General features: G+C 41.4%; 1 protein-coding gene and 1 long non-coding RNA gene across 3 annotated transcripts in view; one reads left to right on the forward strand and one right to left on the reverse strand.

Moving 5' to 3' along the window:
* The window catches only part of kdrl (kinase insert domain receptor like), a 220,621-nt gene that overhangs the window by 108,844 nt on the left and 92,577 nt on the right, over positions 1 to 19,200 (forward strand). The window contains exons 10-11 of one of the 2 annotated variants that reach the window (XM_063060960.1): positions 2,696 to 2,846; positions 3,673 to 3,787. In XM_063060960.1, the coding sequence (XP_062917030.1) occupies positions 2,696 to 2,846; positions 3,673 to 3,787 (266 nt within the window). The remainder of the gene's footprint in view (positions 1 to 2,695; positions 2,847 to 3,672; positions 3,788 to 19,200) is intronic. The other variant, XM_063060961.1, reaches the window with a different exon arrangement.
* Positions 1 to 19,200, reverse strand: part of LOC134353080 (uncharacterized) — an 81,549-nt gene that overhangs the window by 27,599 nt on the left and 34,750 nt on the right. The window lies entirely within an intron of this gene.

The following is a 19,200-nucleotide window of genomic DNA, read 5'->3' on the forward strand; positions in this document are numbered from 1 at the left end:
ATCACCAATACAGTTAGAATCAACTGGTCGGTGAAGAAACATATCAGTTCCTATCTGAGGAACTCCAGTTGCCTACTGTCACAACAGCTCAACAGTGCATGCCATTTCATTAACTCATCATTCAACCCTGGAACATATGAACTGCAAAATTGTATGCATCAGGATGCTTTTTATTGACTGCAGCTCAACATTCAATATTATTATACTCTCAAAACTAATCAATAATCTCTAAGACCTTGTTTCAATACCTCCTTGTGCAACTGGATCCTCAATTTACGTTCTTGCAGACCTCAGTCAGTTCAGATTGACAGTAACGTCTCCTGCACAATCACCATCAGCACAGGTGCACTGCAAGCCTCCCTGCTCTATTGATTTTACACTTACCACTGCGAGGCTAAGCAATGTTGTATTTAAGTTTGTTGTCGTTGGCCAATCAAAGGTGCTGATGAATCAGCATATAGGAAGGAGACTGAAAATCTAGCTGAGTGGTGCCACAATAACAACCTGTGACTCAGTGTCAGCAAAATTATTAACTACAGGAGGAGGAAACTGGAGGTCCATGAGCCAGTCGTCATCAGGGACTCACAGGTGGAGAGGGTCAGCAACTTTACATTTTTCGGAGTTATCATTTCAAAGGATCTGTCACGGGTCCAGCACGTAAGTGCTATCACAAAAAAAAAATTACAGTAGCACGTCTACTTTCTTAGAAGTATGCAAAGATTTGGCATGCCATCTAAAGCAATGACAAACTTCTATAAATATACAGTGGAGAGTCTAATGACTGGTTGCATCACAGCATGATACGGAAAAACCAATGCTCTTGAACAGAAAAGCCTACAAAACGTAGTGGTTATGGTCCAGTCTGTCACGGGCAAAGTCCTTCCCACAGCTGAGCTCAAGTACAAGGAGCACTGTCATAGGAAAGCAGCTTCCATCATCAGTGACCCCTCCTGCATCCAGACCATGCTCTCTTCTTGCTGCTGCCATCAGGAAGGAGGTACTGAAGCCTCTGGACCCAAATCACCAGGTTCAGGAACAGTTATTACCACTCAACGATCAGGCTCTTGAACCAGTAGGGATAACTTCGCCCAACTTCATCAACCCAATACTGGACTGTTCCTATAACCTATGGACTCAATTTCAAGGACTTTTCATTTCATCTTATAGCTTAAATAAATAAATAAAGGCATCTTGCGAGACCATGGATTTGCACCTGGAAAGTCTTCACTCTCCAGGGCGCAGGCCTGGGCAAGGTTGTATGGAAGACCAGCAGTTGCCCATGCTGCAAGTCTCCCCTCTCCACGACACCGATGTTGTCCAAGGGAAGGGCATTAGGACCCATACAGCTTGGCACCAGTGTCATCGCAGAGCAATGTATGATTAAGTGCCTTGCTCAAGGACACAACACGTTGCCTCGGCTGGGGCTCGAACTCACGATCTTCAGGTCGCTAGTCCAATGCCTTAACCACTTGGCAACGTGCCCACACCATTCTAGCTTAATTGATTATTATTTTTATGTTTTTTTTTCTTTTTGTATTTGCACGGTTTTTTGCATATAGCTTCTTTGTCCATCTTGTGTGCAATTTTTTTCATTGATCCTATTGTGTTTCTTTCTATTTTCTGTGAATGCCTGCACAAAAGTGAATCTTAGGGTAACATATGGTGACATATATGTTCTTTGATAATAAATTTACTTAGAACTTTGTGCAGATGGTATGACTGTGATGTGTTCCTTCATCACAGCAATCAGGCAAATATTAATCACTTTCACTGTTCGGGGTATTTGCAATGTAGTAGCTTCCTTATCATTTAAACAATACAGCACGAGGCAAGCCTTTCAGCCCACAATGTCTGTGCAGACCATGATGCCATATGAAACTCGCCCTCTGCCTGGTCCTGATCTATATCCATATATTGTCTTCAAGTTCATGTAGGCAGTGTGTTTTAGCTGCCTACTACTCTCTCTGTAAAAAGACTCTGAACCTTTCCTCACAGTCTCTCTGTAAATTGCCTCTTCCCTTAATCCCACAGCTCTATCATCTGACCTAATACCTCGGTTTCCATCCTTCCGCCAATCTAAGTTAAACCCTCACCAACAGCTCTAGCAAACGTGCCAGCAAGGACATTGCTCCCTCTCAAGTTCAAGGGCAACCTATTCCTTTTGTATTGGTCATACCTTCCCTGTAGAGAACATGCTGATCCACAAAATTGGAAAAATGGGTATAACACATGTTGCTTTTGAGCAGTTGTGCTGGGGAAGAGATGCTCAAAAAAAATCTTTGCGGGCATTTCTTTGCCAAGAGACCGCATAGCCCTCAATTTTTCTATCATCCATGAGCCTATCTAAGAGTTACTTAAATGTCCCCGATGCATGTGTATCTACCATCACCCTTAGCAGTAAGTTCCATACACTCATCATTCTTTGTGTTTTAAAAAACTTACCCCTTGCCATGCCCCCTGTCCTTTCCATGGCCGTTCTATCCTGGCCTAGATAAATTTTTATGGTGTATTTTTTACAAACAAATGGGAAATATCATGTTATAATTGGTAATGTATGTGTGTCCTGTATTATAGTTCTGGAAATGTTATGCACAAAGTATATTTTTGGAAAATAGAAATCAGAATGACATTATTTCAACATGTTATTTGTCTTTCTTCTAGAATTTTACAATCTTTCCACTGTTCTTGCTTTCAGAAATACCACAGATCACTGATAAAAATGTGGCTTCCTCAGAGCAAAAATTTTATCATCTAGGGAAAACATACAGACTGACCTGTACTGCCGCTGGAACTCCGATTCTGCACTTCTACTGGCAGTGGCAGCCTTGTAACACTGGATCATCCACGTAAGGCAATTTACTCATTCTTTTCCCTTTGCAAACGTTTGGCAGTGAATAACACTCAGGATGCAATAAAAGAGGATAGGATGAGCAAGTAGATTGGAATTAAACTGACAGTCACACCAGGAACTAGCAAGCATAGTTCTGTTTATTCTTCATGAGAATTTTATAAATACCATTGTATTTCTGATCTTTTTGTTCCTGCCCAAGAGGTTATTCTTATACAGACTCAGAGGTCAAGGTTCTTATTTTCGCATCAATAATTCGTAGAGTATACATCGCTCTTTTAATTTCAAATCTTTCAGCATTGTCACCTTTCTTATTAATGTCAATTGACACTATTTTGTTTGCATGGGAGGCATATTAAAAGGCAAGAGATGGTCCTATTCTTAGGGTGGTATTAAAGGGAAAAATGAGATAGTGGTGGTCTTCACCTACATGAGCCTTGAGAGCATCCTTATCTTGGCCTAACAGCAGCCGAAGGTACTTTCCTGTATGAACGTGACTCATGATTTTGCTTTCCTGTTGTTGTCTAGCTTCCTCTCTCATGGAAATCCATTCCCTGTAACACAATTGTTCCTTTCTCCCTGACTGTAGCGTGGCTGATTTCCTCTTGGTTTCGAGCTTGTATTGCCTGCCTCCGGTATCAACTCCCACACTCTGTAATCAAGCACAGCAAACACTTTTTTCCCTTTTAACATCCATCAACACATGCTTCTTTGAGTAAAATTTAACAATTAATGTTCTCGCAAAACCGTACAAATCAATTGCAGTACTTTCTTCCTTTTGAAGACTCCTGCCCTTATTTGTAATTGTCTTTTATTGTCCTTAGCAGATGTAAGCCAAGAAGTGATGAAAAACTTAACATCTCACATACTGTGACAAGTTGGGGCAACAGAGTTAAAGTTTTGCCTCAGGAGAGCATTGTGTTGCAGAATGAAACTAAGGTAAGAAACCAACAGTATATGTGTTAGATACAGTCATACAATAAAACTTCAATAGTTACCAAAATTTACACTTAATTTGAGCAAGCTATAGTGCAGCACAGTGAAGATACCACTGCAGTCAATACTTTTAGGTGGAGGCAGCAGGAATTCCAAGAATTACACTGTGCATTATTCAGCTGCTCAATGTTCCTTTTCCGTTTGGAGACAGTGAAAAGGAAAAACCGCTGGTGGGCAGAAGGTGTTCATTGCTATTAACTATCTATATCAATGTGAAAAAGACTCCAATGTTTAAGTTCCACCATCAAATTGAATGTGTACATGTGTCAAAAAGAGTAAGTCTGAAATTTACGGTAAGTACTCCACAGCTTCACTTTTATCCATCTTCAGAAGTTTTCGGATGACTCTGCCATAGTTGGATGCATCAGCAAGGGGGATGAGGCTGAGTACAGGGCTACGGTAGGAAACTTTGTCACATGGTGTGAGCAGAATTATCTGCAGCTTAATGTGAAAAAGGCTAAGGAGCTGGTGGTAGACCTGAGGAGAGCTAAGGCACCGGTGACCCCTGTTTCCATCCGGGGGGGAGGGGGTCAGTGTGGACATGGTGGAGGATTACAAATACCTGGGGATACGAATTGACAATAAACTGGACTGGTCAGAGAACACTGAGGCTGTCTACAAGAAGGTCAGCGATGTCTCTATTTCCTGAGGAGACTGAGATCCTTTAACATCTGCCGGACGATGCTGAGGATGTTCTACGAGTCTGTGGTGGCCAGTACGATCATGTTTGCTGTTGTGTGCTGGGGAAGCAGGCTGAGGGTAGCAGACACCAACAGAATCAACAAACTCATTCGGAAGGCCAGTGATGTTGTGGGGATGGAACTGGACTCTCTGATGGTGGTGTCTGAAAAGAGGATGCTGTCCAAGTTGCATGCCATCTTGGACAATGTATCCCATCCACTACATAATGTACTGGTTGGGCACGGGAGTAGATTCAGCCAGAGACTCATTCCACCGAGATGCAACACTGAGCGTCATATGAAGTCATTCCTGTCTGTGGCCATCAAACTTTACAACTCCTCCCTTGGAGGGTCAGACACCCTGAGTCAATAGGCTGGTCCTGGACTTATTTCCTGGCATAATCTACGTATTACTATTTAACTATTTATGGTTTCATTACTATTTAATTATTTATGGTGCAACTGTAACAAAAAACAATTTCCCCCAGGATCAATAAAGTATGACTATGACTATGACAATGACTATGACCATGAGAAAGGTGCACTTCTCACCACAACTTGGTCTTGCTCAAAGCTGACTCATATTATCCTCTAACAAGCCACACGTTTCTAACTGCCGAGTGAGAACTACATTTGGACAGTAAGTGCAGCCAGTGCTCTATTTCATGGAGTTTATGACTCTATGTCTAGAATTTTTTTTAGCTTTATCCAGAAACTTCTTGTTCTAGTAGATAAAGTCGAGTAATTTGTGATAATCAAAGCCGGGAGCTTATATAGAAGCAGACTCACAAAACTACAAAAAAGGATCCATGACAAAAACAACTTAAGTAGCTCCATTAGCATCACAGGACACCATAAAGCACCCCATTAGAACATTATTAAATAACATTCAATATCAGACTGCAGAAGTGATATTAAGGAAAATAATCAAGTTTAGACAAAGAAACAGGTTTTAAGGAATACTTTTTAGAGAGGAAGAAGAGATTGAGAGGCTTATAGAATGAGTGCCATTGCTGGGGCCATGAAATTATTTAATTTGGAGAAGATTGAGAGTCAAAAAAAGGAGATAAAAGATCTGACAGAGGTAAGGCTGGGAGAGTTGTGGAGAAAAGGGCAATAACAAAACATGGGTGAGAACTGTAAATTCAAAATATTACTGTAAGACAGAGAACATGTGGGAGAGCAATGGTGTTGAAAGTGAAAAAGATTTGGTAAGAATCAGGAGGATATGAAGGCTTGAGTTTCATATGAAGTTGAAGTCTATGTAGAGTATAATGAGGGGGAAGCTGGCAAGAAGTAATTTTGAATGCATGCATTTACAGTAGAGCAAAGAAATACATTAGATTCATTGAAAAAGACTGACAACTAACTAGTGTGTAAAAGAAGCTTAAAGGAAAGTTATAGGCTGGAAATTGTAGCAATAGTATTTCAGAAATGTATCTTGTTGTTTTGTGAGATGCCTACAAAATATTGCCGTATATCACCAGCATCATCTTGCTAAAGGTGGCACAGACCTGAGAAAGGGCTGGATTGAGCAAAGTCACAAAGTTAACAAAAAAAAATTATATATTAATGACAATGATTTAAGTTGGAAGAAATTTCAACTATCTGTTGAGAGAGAGGGAGAGAGAGAGAGGGAGGGGGGAGAGGGGGAGAGAGGGAGAGAAATTGGGATTTATTTATTTATTTATTTATTTATTTAAAAACAGAATCAATAACAATATAAGCATAAGATTTGAAGGTCTTTCTCCCTTGGAAATTTTCATGTTTTGTAACATTGAAACACAGTTGCAGTTCTCTCACAGACTGCATCAGCTTTTCCTCCAGGAATTCCCTGCACTTTGTGCATTTATTTTACCTTCTACCTGGCTATGGGTAACCCTAGGTAATTTCTAAAGTAAGTGCATGTTCGGCACGGCATTGTGGGCTGAGGGGTATGTATTGTGCTGTAGGTTTTCTATGTTTCTATGTTTCACAAGCCTTCCAGGGCCTGCTGCAGTGAAGTATCCCCACAGCATGATGCAGTCACCACCATGCTTCACATGGTGTGTTTTTGATTATGACAAAACATAGCCAAACATAGCATTTAGTCTGATGGACAAAAAGCTCAATTTTGGTTTCATTAGTTCATAGAACCTTCTTCTAGCTGATCTCAGGGTCTCTCGCATACCTTCTAGAAAACTCTAGTCAAGATTTCTAGTGAGTTTTTTTTCTCTTTGCCACTTTCCCATAAAGCTGCGACTGGTGAAGCACCCAGGCAACGGTTGTTGTATGCACAGTCCCTCCCACCTCAGCCTCTGCAGCTTGTAACCCCTCACGAGTTGTCATAAGACTCTTGGTGGCCTCCCTCACTAGCCCCTACTTGCACAGTCACTCAGTTTTTGAGAGTGACCTGCTCTAGGCAGATTTACAGTTGTGCCATATTCTTTCCATTTCTTGATGATTGACTTAACTGAACTCCAAGGGATATTCGGTGACTAGCAAATTTTCTGGTATCCATCTCCTGACTTGTGCTTTTCAATAACCTTTTTGCAGAGTTGCTTGGAGTGTTATTTTGTTTTCATGGTGTAGTTTTTGCCAGGATACGGACTCACCCGCAGTTGGACCTTCCAGATGCAGGTGTATTTTTACTGCAATCAATTGAAACACCTTGTTTGCACACACGTCTCCAAAATCAGATCTCCATTTGACTAATTATGTGACTTCTAAAATCAACTGGCTGCACCAGTGATGATTTTGTGTGTCATATTATATTTATATTTGTAATTAATTTATATAACTTTGTAAAGATAACTTTGTCAGGGAAATCCTGCCTGACAAACCTATTGCAATTTTTTGAGGAAATTACAAGTAGGCTAGACAAGGGAGATGCAGTGGATGTTGTATATTTGGGTTTTCAGAAGGCCTTTGTCAAGGTGCCACACATGAGGCTGCTTAACAAGATAAGAGCCCATGGAATTACGGGAAAGTTACATACGTGGATAGAGCGTTGGCTGATTGGCGGGAAACAGAGAGTGGGAATAAAGGGATCCTATGGCTGCCATTTAATAGTGGTGTTCCACAGGGGTCCTTGTTGGGGCCACTTCTTCTGACATTGTACATCAACGATTTGGATTATGGAATAGGTGGCTTTGTGGCTAAGTTTGCTGATGATACAAAGGTAGGTGGAGGGGCCGGTAGTGCTGAGGAAACAGAGACTCTGCAGAGAGTCGTGGATAGATTGGGAGAATGGGAAAAGAAGTGACAAATGAAATACGGTGTTGGAAAGTGTATGGTTATGCACTTTGGCAGAAGAAATAAACGGGCAGACTATTATTTAAATGGGGAGAGAATTCAAAGTTCTGAGATGCAATGGGACTTGAGAGTCCTCGTGCAGGATACCCTTAAGGTTAACCTCCAGGTTGAGTCAGTGGTGAAGAAGGCGAATGCAATGTTGGCATTCATTTCTAGAGGAATAGAGTATAGGAGCATGGATGTGACATTGAGGCTCTATAAGGCACTGGTGAGACCTCACTTGGAGTACTGTGGACAATTTTGGTCTCCTTATTTAAGAAAGGATGGAGGAACTTAAGGTGGGGGCTTACATGGGAGGCAGGGTTTGAGGGTCGGCACAACATTGTGGGCCAAAGGGCCTGTACTGTGCTGTACTATTCTATGTTCTATGTACTGACATTGGAGAAGGTTCAGAGAAGATTCACTAGAATGATTCCGGAAATGAGAGAGTTAACATATGAGGAACGTTTGTCCACTCTTGGACTATATTCCTTGGAGTTTAGAAGAATGAGGGGGGACCTCATAGGAACATTTTGAATGTTGAAAAGCATGGACAGAGTGGATGTGGCAAAATTGATTCCCATGATGGGGGAGTCTAGTACGAGAGGGCATGACTTAAGGATTGAAGGGCGCCCATTCAGAACAGAGATGCGAAGAATTTTTTTTAGCCAGAGTGTGGTGAATCTGTGGAATTTGTTGCCACAGGTGGCAGTGGAGGCCAAGTCACTGGGTGTATTTAAGACAGATTGATAGGTTTCCGAGTAGCCAGGGCATCAAAGGTTATGGTGAGAAGACGGGGGAGTGGGACTAAATTGGAGAATGGATCAGCTCATGATAAAATGGCAAAGCAGACTTGATGGGCCAAATGGGCGACTTCTGGTCCTTTATCTTATGGTCTTGTTTTATGGTCTAAGATCTGATTTCACTTTGACCCGAAAGAGTCTTTTTCTATTGATCAGTGTCAAAAAAGCCAAATTAAATGCCCTGTGATCCAATGTTGTAAAACAATAAAACATGAAATTTTCTGTGGGGGGGGGTGAGTGAATAGTTTTTATAGGCACTGTATGCAGCCACAGTATGGTGAGGATACAACTTACCCTGTAACTTTGTTTATGGAGGTGAAGTATTTTTTGGAATTAAATTTTTAAGAAAGTTAAGCGGCAAACCTTTCAGTTCAGAGCACTGAAAGCTTAATCTGTCTCTGCTTTCACTTTGCTGCAAGGTTTAAGAGGGAGCTTAGACCTCTGTGCATTTCAGGACCTCAAAGCAGCAACATTGTAGACCACAACATCCCAGAGAAAGGAGATAAATCTTCGATCTGTCTCTTACAATAAAGCTTTGAACTAATCCAAAGCAGACCTCGAGTGCTAGTGCTACAAAGTTCTTTGATCTCAAACACTACAAAACAGTCAGAATTCAAACTATCTGGAAAATAGAAGCTGGCACCATTCTTGACAGTAATCAATTCTTATGTCTGGTCAACTAATTTGTGGTTAATTTATCCAGGAAAGCAACCACCTTTGTTGTACTGAAGTTTTAGTGACGTTTCCAGATAGCTTGTAACTTGGTTCATTTTAGGCCCAATCTATAATTTCAACACATCATTATTTCATAAATTTTAGCATGAATATTTTAGTTTATGTTACCTAGTTTCCTTTCTCTCTCTCTTGATTCACCTCTGTTGCCTCCCTCTCAGAGGACAGCAATGAAATGGGCACAATTACTACACAGTTCCTCCTAGCTCTGGGGCTATCATATCTTACAAGGCAGGGAAAACATAAGATATGAACCTCAAAAAGATCCTTTGTTTTGGGTTTATGTCTCATGGACTATGTAAAACTTCTGAAGCCATGTGTTCTTTGTCTTTACACATTTTTTCTAGTCATGTAGGCAATATAGTGTGGTGAGGTGTTGGGTGCCTGAGCAGTGAGTCAGTGAGTGGAGGTGTTGTAGGAAAAGTAGAGTAAATGTGAAAAGAAGGACAGACAGGGCCAGCTTATTAAACACAGTGGGACTAAAGTTTGCTTATTTCAATGCAAATAGATTTACAGGTTAACCAGTAATTTAGGGTCTGAAGCAACGGCAGGAGATGCTGGATGAACTCTATAGGTCAGGCAGCATCTATGGCGATAAATGGATAGTTGATGTTTTGGAGTCGTAACCATTACAGACACTTGGAAAAAGGAAGGATAGGTCTGGAAGTTCAATGTTTTAGGATTCAGAACTTTCGTTGATAGAGAGAGATGTTAAAGAGGTGAGTGAGATGTGGGAGAATATCATAGTAGCACTTTGCAGGAACATCCTGGAGGGCTCATCCATTGAGGCAAAATGGGTAGAGCTCAGGAATAATAAGGATCAATCCCAAATGACAGCAGGAAATTGAGGAATAAATATGTCAGCAGATTATGGACTGGGACTTCCTTAATTCCAGAGACTTAGATGGGGCAGAATTTGTTAGATGCGTCTATGAGGGTTTCTAAACAGTGTGTAGATGATCTAGTCAGTGAGGGGGCCATCCTGATTTGAGGAATCTGCCGGGCTTGGTAATTGGAATTTCAGGGAGAGAGCAGTAATTATAACTTTGGAAGTTTCCAGCTAGTTATGGACAACAATAAGACTGGACCTTGTGGAAAAGTGCTAAATTGGAAAAAGGCTAACTTTACAATAGTTATAGACAGGAATCGAGTAGAGTATATTGGAATCAGCTGTCATTGAGAAAGTGCATATCTGACATCGGAGAGTTGTTTAAAGACTGGCTGGTTAGAATTTAGGACCGGAATATACCTATAAGGATGGTGAGATTTGAGAACCTTGAATGACAAGAGATGCTGTAAATTTAGTCTATGAGATAAATGAAACATGTATAATTTATGAAGCTGAAATCAGACAGGTACTTTGAGAAACATGATGCAAGAGAAAACTTAAACAGGGAATCAAGAGAACTAAAGGGGTCCATCATAAGTAAGATCAAAGAGAATCCTAAACATTTTATACGTAATAAAAACAAGAGGATAATTAGGGTAGGTAAACCCACTGAATGACAGAGGAGGGAATTTATGCTGAGATTCAAAGAAGTTTGCAAGCTACTAAACAATTACTTCACATCAGTTTTCACCATGGAGAAGGACAAGAAGGATTGCAAGATCAGGAAGGTATATGTTCTAGGGCACATTGATATCAAGTAAGATGAGATAAATGGGCTCCAGAAGAACTTAAAATCCGATACTGTAAGTCCTCAAGATCTGATTGGATATATCCCAGGTTTTGAATGAGGTAAGAGAGGAAAGTGCAAAATGTTGTTGAGTTGGTTTATTAATGTCACGTATACCAAGTTACCATGAAAAGCTATGTTTTGCATGCCAAAGATACAGATCATTTTATCACATCAGTGCATTAAGGTAGTACAAGGGAAAATCAAAAAAGAATATGCAGAATATAGTGTTACAGTTTAGAGAACGTGCAGTGTAGATAGACAGGAAGGTGCAAGGCCATAATGTGATAGATTGCAATGTCAGGAGTCCGTTTTATCATACTAGGGGACAACTCAAGTGTCAGTGGGATAGAAGCTGTATTTGAAACTGGTGGTAGGTGCTTTCAAGCTTTTGTACCCTCTACTTGGCAGCGATCTTTGTATCTTTGCCAGCCAAATATATGGTCCCAGAAAGCTAAGGTACAGCCAGTGTTGTTCCTCTATATAAGACCTGAAAATTATAGGTCAGTGAGCCTTACATAAGTGGTGGGAAAATTATTGGAGATGATTCTTAGGAATAAGATCTAGAAAATCATAGACTTATCAGGAATACAAACACAAGGAACTGGAGGATCTCAGCCAGTCAGGCAGTATCTATGGAATGGAATAAAGAGTTGACGTTTCAAGCCAAGACCCTTCCTCAGGACTCATTAGGGTAGTCAGCATGGCCTTATGCAGGAGATATCATGTCTTAGAAACTGTTTGTGTTTTGTAAGGAGATGACAAAGCTGAGTGATGAGGGTAGGGCAGTAGACGTTGTATATGTGTACTTTAGTAAACCCTTTAACAAGGTCCTTCATGGTAGGCTGTTTCAGGAAAGTAAGGGATGTGGGATCTATGGAGACTAGGTAGGGTGGATTCAAAATTGGCCAGCCATAGAAGGTAAAGGGTAGTGGTGAAGGAGTGTTATTCTGCTTGAAAATCTGTGAGCTGTGGTGTTGTAAAGGTATCAGTGCTCGGTCCTCTATTGTTTGTGCTCTATATGTAAATTATCTGGACAAAAATGTAGGTGGACTGCTTAGTAAGTTTGCAGATGATATAAAAATTGTCAGAGTTATAGATAGTGAGAAAGGTCGTGGAAGGATTTGCAGAGGAGGTTTACAAGAATATTGCCTGGATTGGGGAGCATGCCTTATGAGAATAGATTGAACTTGGCCTTTCCTCCTTGGAGCGACGGAGGATGAAAGGCGAACTGATAGAGGTGTACGAGATAATGAGAGGCATTGATTATGTGGATAGTCAGAGGCTTTTTCCCAGGGCTGAAGTGGTTAGCACGAGGGGGCATAGTTTTAAGGTGCTTGGAAGTAGGGACAGAGGAGATGTCGGAGATAAGTTTTTTACACAGAGAGTGGTGAGTGTGTGGAATGGGCTACCGGCGACGGTGGTGGAGGCTGAAACAATAGGGTCTTTTAAGAGATTCCTGGATAGATACATGGAGCTTAGAAAAATAGAGGTTATGGGTAAGCCTAGGTAGTTCTAAGGTAAGGACATGTTCAGCACAGGTTTCTGGGCCAAAGGGCCTGTATTGTGCTGTAGGTTTCTATGTTTCTACCTTTCTAGGAATCAACAGGATATAGACCTGTTGGAATTGTAGGGAGAGAAAAGGAAGATGTAGATTAATCTGAATTGTTCCACTTTGGGTCATTTGAGATCACATGTCAGAGGAAGGTATACAGTAATTGGCAGAATTCTTAGGAGCATTGATGTACAGACAGATCCTGGGTTACAAATCCACAGCTGCCAGAAAGCGGAAACTCAAGTAGATAGGGTGGTAAAGAAGGTATATGGCATACTTGCCTTTACGGGTCTGGGTGTTGAGCATTAAGGCCAGGAAGTCCTATTGCAGCTGTATAAATATTTGGTCAGGTTGCATTTGGAGTCTTTGCTGCAGTTCTGGTTGCCACACTATAGAAAGAACGTGGAGGCTTTGGAGAGGCTACAGAAGAGATTCATCAGGATATTCCTTAATTAGAGAGCATTACTTATAAGGAGAAGTTGGACAAACTTTGAGCATCGGAGACTGTGGAGTGACGTGATAGAGTTATGAGAGGCACAGAGACCCTAGATGATCAAAGTCTTTTTCCGAAGGTGGAACCGCCTAATACTTAATGGCATAGGTTCAAAATGAGATTGAGAAAGTTTAAAGAAAATTTATGAGACAAGTTGTTTTTAACACAGAGAGTGATAGGTGTTTGGAACATGCCGCCAGGGGAATTGGTGGAAGCAGATATTGCACAATAATAATGTTTAAGGGGCACTGGGACAGGCACATGAACAGTCAGAGAATAGAGGGTTGTAGACCATGTGCATACAGATGAGATTAGTTTAACCTGGCATCATGATCAGCAAGACATCGTGGGCTAAAGGATCTGTTTCTGTGCTGTGCTGTGCTGTGCTGTATTGTTCTGTGGTCTATGAAGAAGACCATCTCCTAACTTTCTTTCTACTCCAGTGGTTAAGTCATAGGCTTGTCAACTTTGCCTGCTATTTCCGGTTTAAAAGCTATTTCTAATATTCTGCAAATGAAAGAGGGCCAATTTAGCTACTGGGTTGCAAATGAGGTAATTAACTGTCGCTGTATTAATTTGAAATTCATTGTCATTAATAATACTACGCAGAAAAAGACCTTCTGCCTACAATGTTCATCTTCAATATCGACAGCTAATATGCTTTAAGACCCACCTTCTCTCATTTTATTTTAAACCGTTTAGACATTTAGACATTTGTCAATCCCAAATCCTTTCAATGAAGACAAAGATTAAGATCTTGAAAAAGATTAAGAATGTGTATTAAGCCTCTGTTCCTGATTTGACTGAATACCACAGGCATTCTGGCCATTATATTAACAGCCCCAAAATGTCACATCACAAACCCAGGAACATTTGTGAACGATTAGTTACACAGCAAGTGAAAGGTAATGCACAGGAATCCATGTGGGAAACACGTGGCATTATATAGTAGGTGTGTGACATTTATACAGCTTCTTGAGCCATTTGAGATAGTAAGTAAATCAAAAGCACATATTGCATGAAATGCATAGCAGGCTGGACAGCACCTGAAAGGTAAAGATGGATTAATGTTTGAGTGAAATATTACACAAATTCTGACATCTTGTCTGGAATTTTCATTGCTTTGAGACGTTAAAATGTACATTTCCTGAATTTTACTTTACATTCCCAATATATAACTTTATTTTTCCTTTTTTATCTGTGCAAGGTAGGTAAGGTTATAACTATAATTTGTTCATATCTTCACGTGTCAATTGCTGCAACACCAACATATATAAATACTGATAATATTACATACTCTGTTATTACAATTCGAGAAAAAATTCTGTTGAGGACAAGGAAATGAAACGACACAGTACTGTGGGAGAGGCACGTTCTATTTTTGGTTTTCCATTGAAGCTAATGATTTGAAAATATGTGGGAGGGCATGCCACAGTGAAGACCTTTGGACTATGCAACAAGTTATAGATAAGTTGAGTAAGTGAGTGCAAGTTTGTCAAGTGGAATTTATTGTAGGAAAGTATGAATTCAGGAAGAGGAATCAGAAGGCAGACTACTATCTAAATGATGAGAAATTGCAAAGGAATAGACCACAGGGGCATTCTAGCTATTCTTGTACACAAAACATAAAGTTATCATGCAAGTGCAATGAGTAGCTAGAAGGCATCTGGAATGGCATATTCGCTTTTACTGCAAGAGGGTTGGAAATTAGAAATAAGATCATAATAAGACATAGGAGCAGGATTAGGCCATTTGGTTCATCGAGTCTGCTCCACCATTCAATCATGGCTGATCCTTTTCCCCCTCTTCAGCTCCACTCCCCGGCCTTCTCCCTGTAAGCTTTGATGCTGTGTCCAATCAAGAACCTATCCAGCTCTGCCTTAAATACACCCAACGACCTGGCCTCCACAGCTGCTTATGGTAATAAATTCCACAAACTCACCACCCTTTGGCTAAAGAAATTTCTCCGCATCTGTTTTAAATGGACGCCCCTCTATCCTGAGGCTATGCCCTCTTGTCCTAGACTCCCCCACCATGGGAAACATTCGTTCTACACCTACTCTGTCTAGGCCTTTCAAAAGATTGCAATAAGATTTCCCTCATCCTTCTAAATTCCAGCGTGTACTGACATAGTCATAGTCATAGTCATAGTCATACTTTATTGATCCCGGGGGAAATTGGTTTTCGTTACAGTTGCACCATAAATAATTAAATAGTAATAAAACAATAAATAGTTAAATAGTAATATGTAAATTATGTCCGGAAATAAGTCCAGGACCAGCCTTTTGGCTCAGGGTGTCTGACCCTCCAAGGGAGGAGTTGTAAAGTTTGATGGCCACAGGCAGGAATGACCTCCTATGACGCTCTGTGCTGCATCTCGGTGGAATGAGTCTCTGGCTGAATGTACTCCTGTGCCCAACCAGTACATTATGTACTGGATAGGAGACATTGTCCAAGATGGCATGCAACTTGGACAGCATCCTCTTTTCAGACACCACCATCAGAGAGTCCAGTTCCATCCCCACAACATCACTGGCCTTCCGAATGAGTTTGTTGATTCTGTTGGTGTCTGCTACCCTCAGCCTGCAGCCCCAGCACACAACAGCAAACATGATCGCACTGGCCACCACAGACTCATAGAACATCCTCTGCATCGTCCGGCAGATGTTAAAGGACCTCAGTCTCCTCAGGAAATAGAGATGGCTCTAACCCTTCTTGTAGACTGCCTCAGTGTTCTTTGACCAGTCCAGTTTATTGTCAATTCGTACCCCCAGGTATTTGTAATCCTCCACCATGTCCACACTGACCCCCTGGATGGAAACAGGGGTCACCTGTACCTTAGCTCTCCTCAGGTCTACCACCAGCTCCTTAGTCTTTTTCACATTAAGCTGCAGATAATTCTGCTCACACCATGTGACAAAGTTTCCTACGGTAGCCCTGTACTCAGCCTCATCTCCCCTGCTGATACATCCAACTATGGCAGAGTCATCCGAAAACTTCTGAGGATGACAAGACTCTGTGCAGTAGTTGAAGTGCGAGGTGTCAATGGTGAAGAGAAAGGGAGACAAGACCCTGTGGAGCCCCAGTGCTGCTGATCACTCTGTCGGACACACAGTGTTGCAAGCACACGTACTGTGGTCTGCCAGTCAGGTAATCAAAATTCCATGACACCAGGAAAGCATCCACATGCATCGCTGTCAGCTTCTCCCCCAGCAGAGCAGGGCGGATGGTGTTGAACGCACTGGAGAAGTCAAAAAACATGACCCTCACAGTGCTCGCTGACTTGTCCAGGTGGGCGTAGACACGGTTCAGCAGGTAGACGATGACATCCTCAACTCCTAGACGGGGCTGGTAGGTGAACTGGAGGGGATCACAAAGCTATCAAACATATGATAACCATTTCATTCCCAGAATCATCCTTGTGAACCTCCTCTGAACCCTCTCCAATGCCAGCACATCTTTTCTGAGATGAAGAGCCCAAAACTGTTTACAATACTCAAGTTGAGGCCTCGCCAATGCCTTATAAAGCCTCAGCATCACACTCCTGCTCTTGTATTCTAGACTTCTTGAAATGAATGCTATCATTGCATTTGCCTTCCTCACACTGACTTTACCTGCAAGTTAACCTTTAGGGTGTTCTGCACAAGGACTCCCAAGTCCCTTTGCATCTCAAATTTTTGGATTTTCTCCCCATTTAGAAAATAGTCTGCACATTTATTTCTGCTACCAAAGTCCATGACCATGTATTTTCCAACATTGTATTTCATTTCGCACTTTCTTGCCCATTCTTCTAAACTCTCTAAGTCCTTCTCAGCCTACCTGTTTCTTCAACACTACCTGCCCCTCCACCAATCTTTGTATCATCTGCAAAACTGTCAACAAAGCTGTCTATTCCATCATCTAAATCATCAATGTACAGCATAAAAAGGGCCAGTCCCAACACCAACCCCTGCAGAACACCGCTAGTCACTGGCAGCCAACCAGAAAAGGATCCTTTTATTCCCATCGCTGCCTCCTACCAATCAGCCAATGCTTTAACCATGCCAGTAACTTTCCTGTAATACCATGGGCTCTTAATTTGATAAGCAACCTTATGTGTGGCACCTTGTCAATGGCCTTCTGAAAGTTGAAATATACACTATCCACCACACCACCTTTATCTATCCTACATGCAATCTCTTCAGAAAGCTCCAACAGGTTTGTCAGGACAGATTTTCCTTTAAGGAAACCATGCTGACTTTGTCCTATCTTGTCCTGTCACCAAGTACTCCATAACCTCTTTCTTAACAAGTGACTCCAACATCTCCCCAACCACTGCAGTTGTGCTAAATGGCCTATACTTTCCTTTCTGCTGACTTTCTCTTTCTTAAAGAGTGGAGTGACATTTGCAATTTTGCAGTCCTCTGGCACCATGCCAGAGTCCAATGATTTTGAAAGATCATTTCTCATGCTTCAACAATCTCTACTGGTACCTCCTTCAGTACCCTAGGGTGCAGTTCATCTAGTCTGGGTGACTTATGTACCCTTAGGTCTTTCACCTTTTTGAGCACCTTCTCCTTTCCAATAGTAACTGCATTAATTTCTCTTCCCTCGCACCCTTCAACACCTGACACACTGCTGGTGTCTTCCACAGTGAAGACTGATGCAAAATACTCATTTAGTTCCTTTGCTATCTCCTTGGTCCCCATTATTATTTCTCCAGCCTCATTTTCTGATGGTCTTATATCTACTCACATCTCTCTTTTATTTTCACATACTTGAAAAAGCTTTTACTATCCACTTTGATATTGTTTACTTGCTCAGTTTCTTATTTCATCCTTTCCTTCCTAATGATTATTTTAGTTGCTCTCTGTAGAGTTTTAAAAGCTTCCCAATCCTCTGTGTTCCCACTAACTTTTGCTTCATTGTATGCCCTTTCTTTTGCATTTACAATAGCTTTGACTTCCTTTGTCAGCCACGGTTGTACTATTTTGCCATTTGAGTATTTCTTCATTTTTGGAATTCATCTACAGTATCCTGCAGCTTCCTCATTTTTCCCAGAAACGCATGCCATTGCTGCTCTGCTGTCATTCCTTCCAACATCTCCTTCAAATTTACTTTGGCCAACTCGTCTCTCATACAACTGTAATTTCCTTTTCTTCACTGAAATGCTGCTGCATCAGACTTTACTTTCTCCCTATCAAATTTCAAGCTGAACTCAATCATATTGTGATCACTGCCTTATGCTCCCTAATGTTCTTTTACCTTAAGCTCGCTAATCACCTCTGGCTCATTACATCATGCCCAATCCAGTATAGCTGATCCCTGAGCAGGCTCAATGACAAACTGCTCTAAAAAGCCATCTCGTAGGCATTCAACAAACTCACTCTCTTGAGTTCCATTTCTAACCTGACCAACCTGATTTTTCCAATTGACCTGCATGTTGAAATCTCTCATGGCTATCATAACATTGCCATATTGACACGCCTTTTCTATTTCCCATTGTAATCTGTGGTTCATATCCTAGCCACTGTTGGGAGGCCTGTGTATAACTGCCATCAGGGTCCTTTTACCTCTTACCTTAACCCACAAGTTTCATCAACTTCCAATCTTATGTCACATTTTCCCGCTGATTTGATGCCATTCTTTACCAGCAGAGATGCACCACCCCCTCTACCTATCTTCCTATCCCTCCAGTACAACGTGTAACCTTGGACATTCAGCTCCCAACTACAACCACCCTTCAGCCACAATTCAGTGATGGCCACAACATCATACCTGACAATCTGTAAAAGTGCAACAAGATCATCCACCTTATTCCTTATACTCCGTGCATTGAGATACAACACTTTGAGTATTTGCTACCCTTTTTGATTCTGCATCCCTAATGCACTGACACTCACCCTGCTGACTGCAGTTGTGTTCTATCTTCTGCCTGCCCTTCCTGACAGTCTGACTGCACGCTATCTTTGCTAATTTACCCTCTGTCCTGTCCTGTGTCCCTTCATTCCGGTTCCTAAACCCCTGCCAATGGTGAGGTATTCTTCTGAAAAGAGTGATAAGATGATTAAAATAAAAACTATGCCATATTGAAAGTTTCTTCCCCCAGACCATTAACCTGATCAACCATTCTAGTGCCCTCCACCATCCTTTACCTGTCACTGC

The sequence above is a fragment of the Mobula hypostoma genome, chromosome 10, assembly GCF_963921235.1.
Source record: "Mobula hypostoma chromosome 10, sMobHyp1.1, whole genome shotgun sequence".
NCBI lineage: Eukaryota > Metazoa > Chordata > Chondrichthyes > Myliobatiformes > Myliobatidae > Mobula > Mobula hypostoma.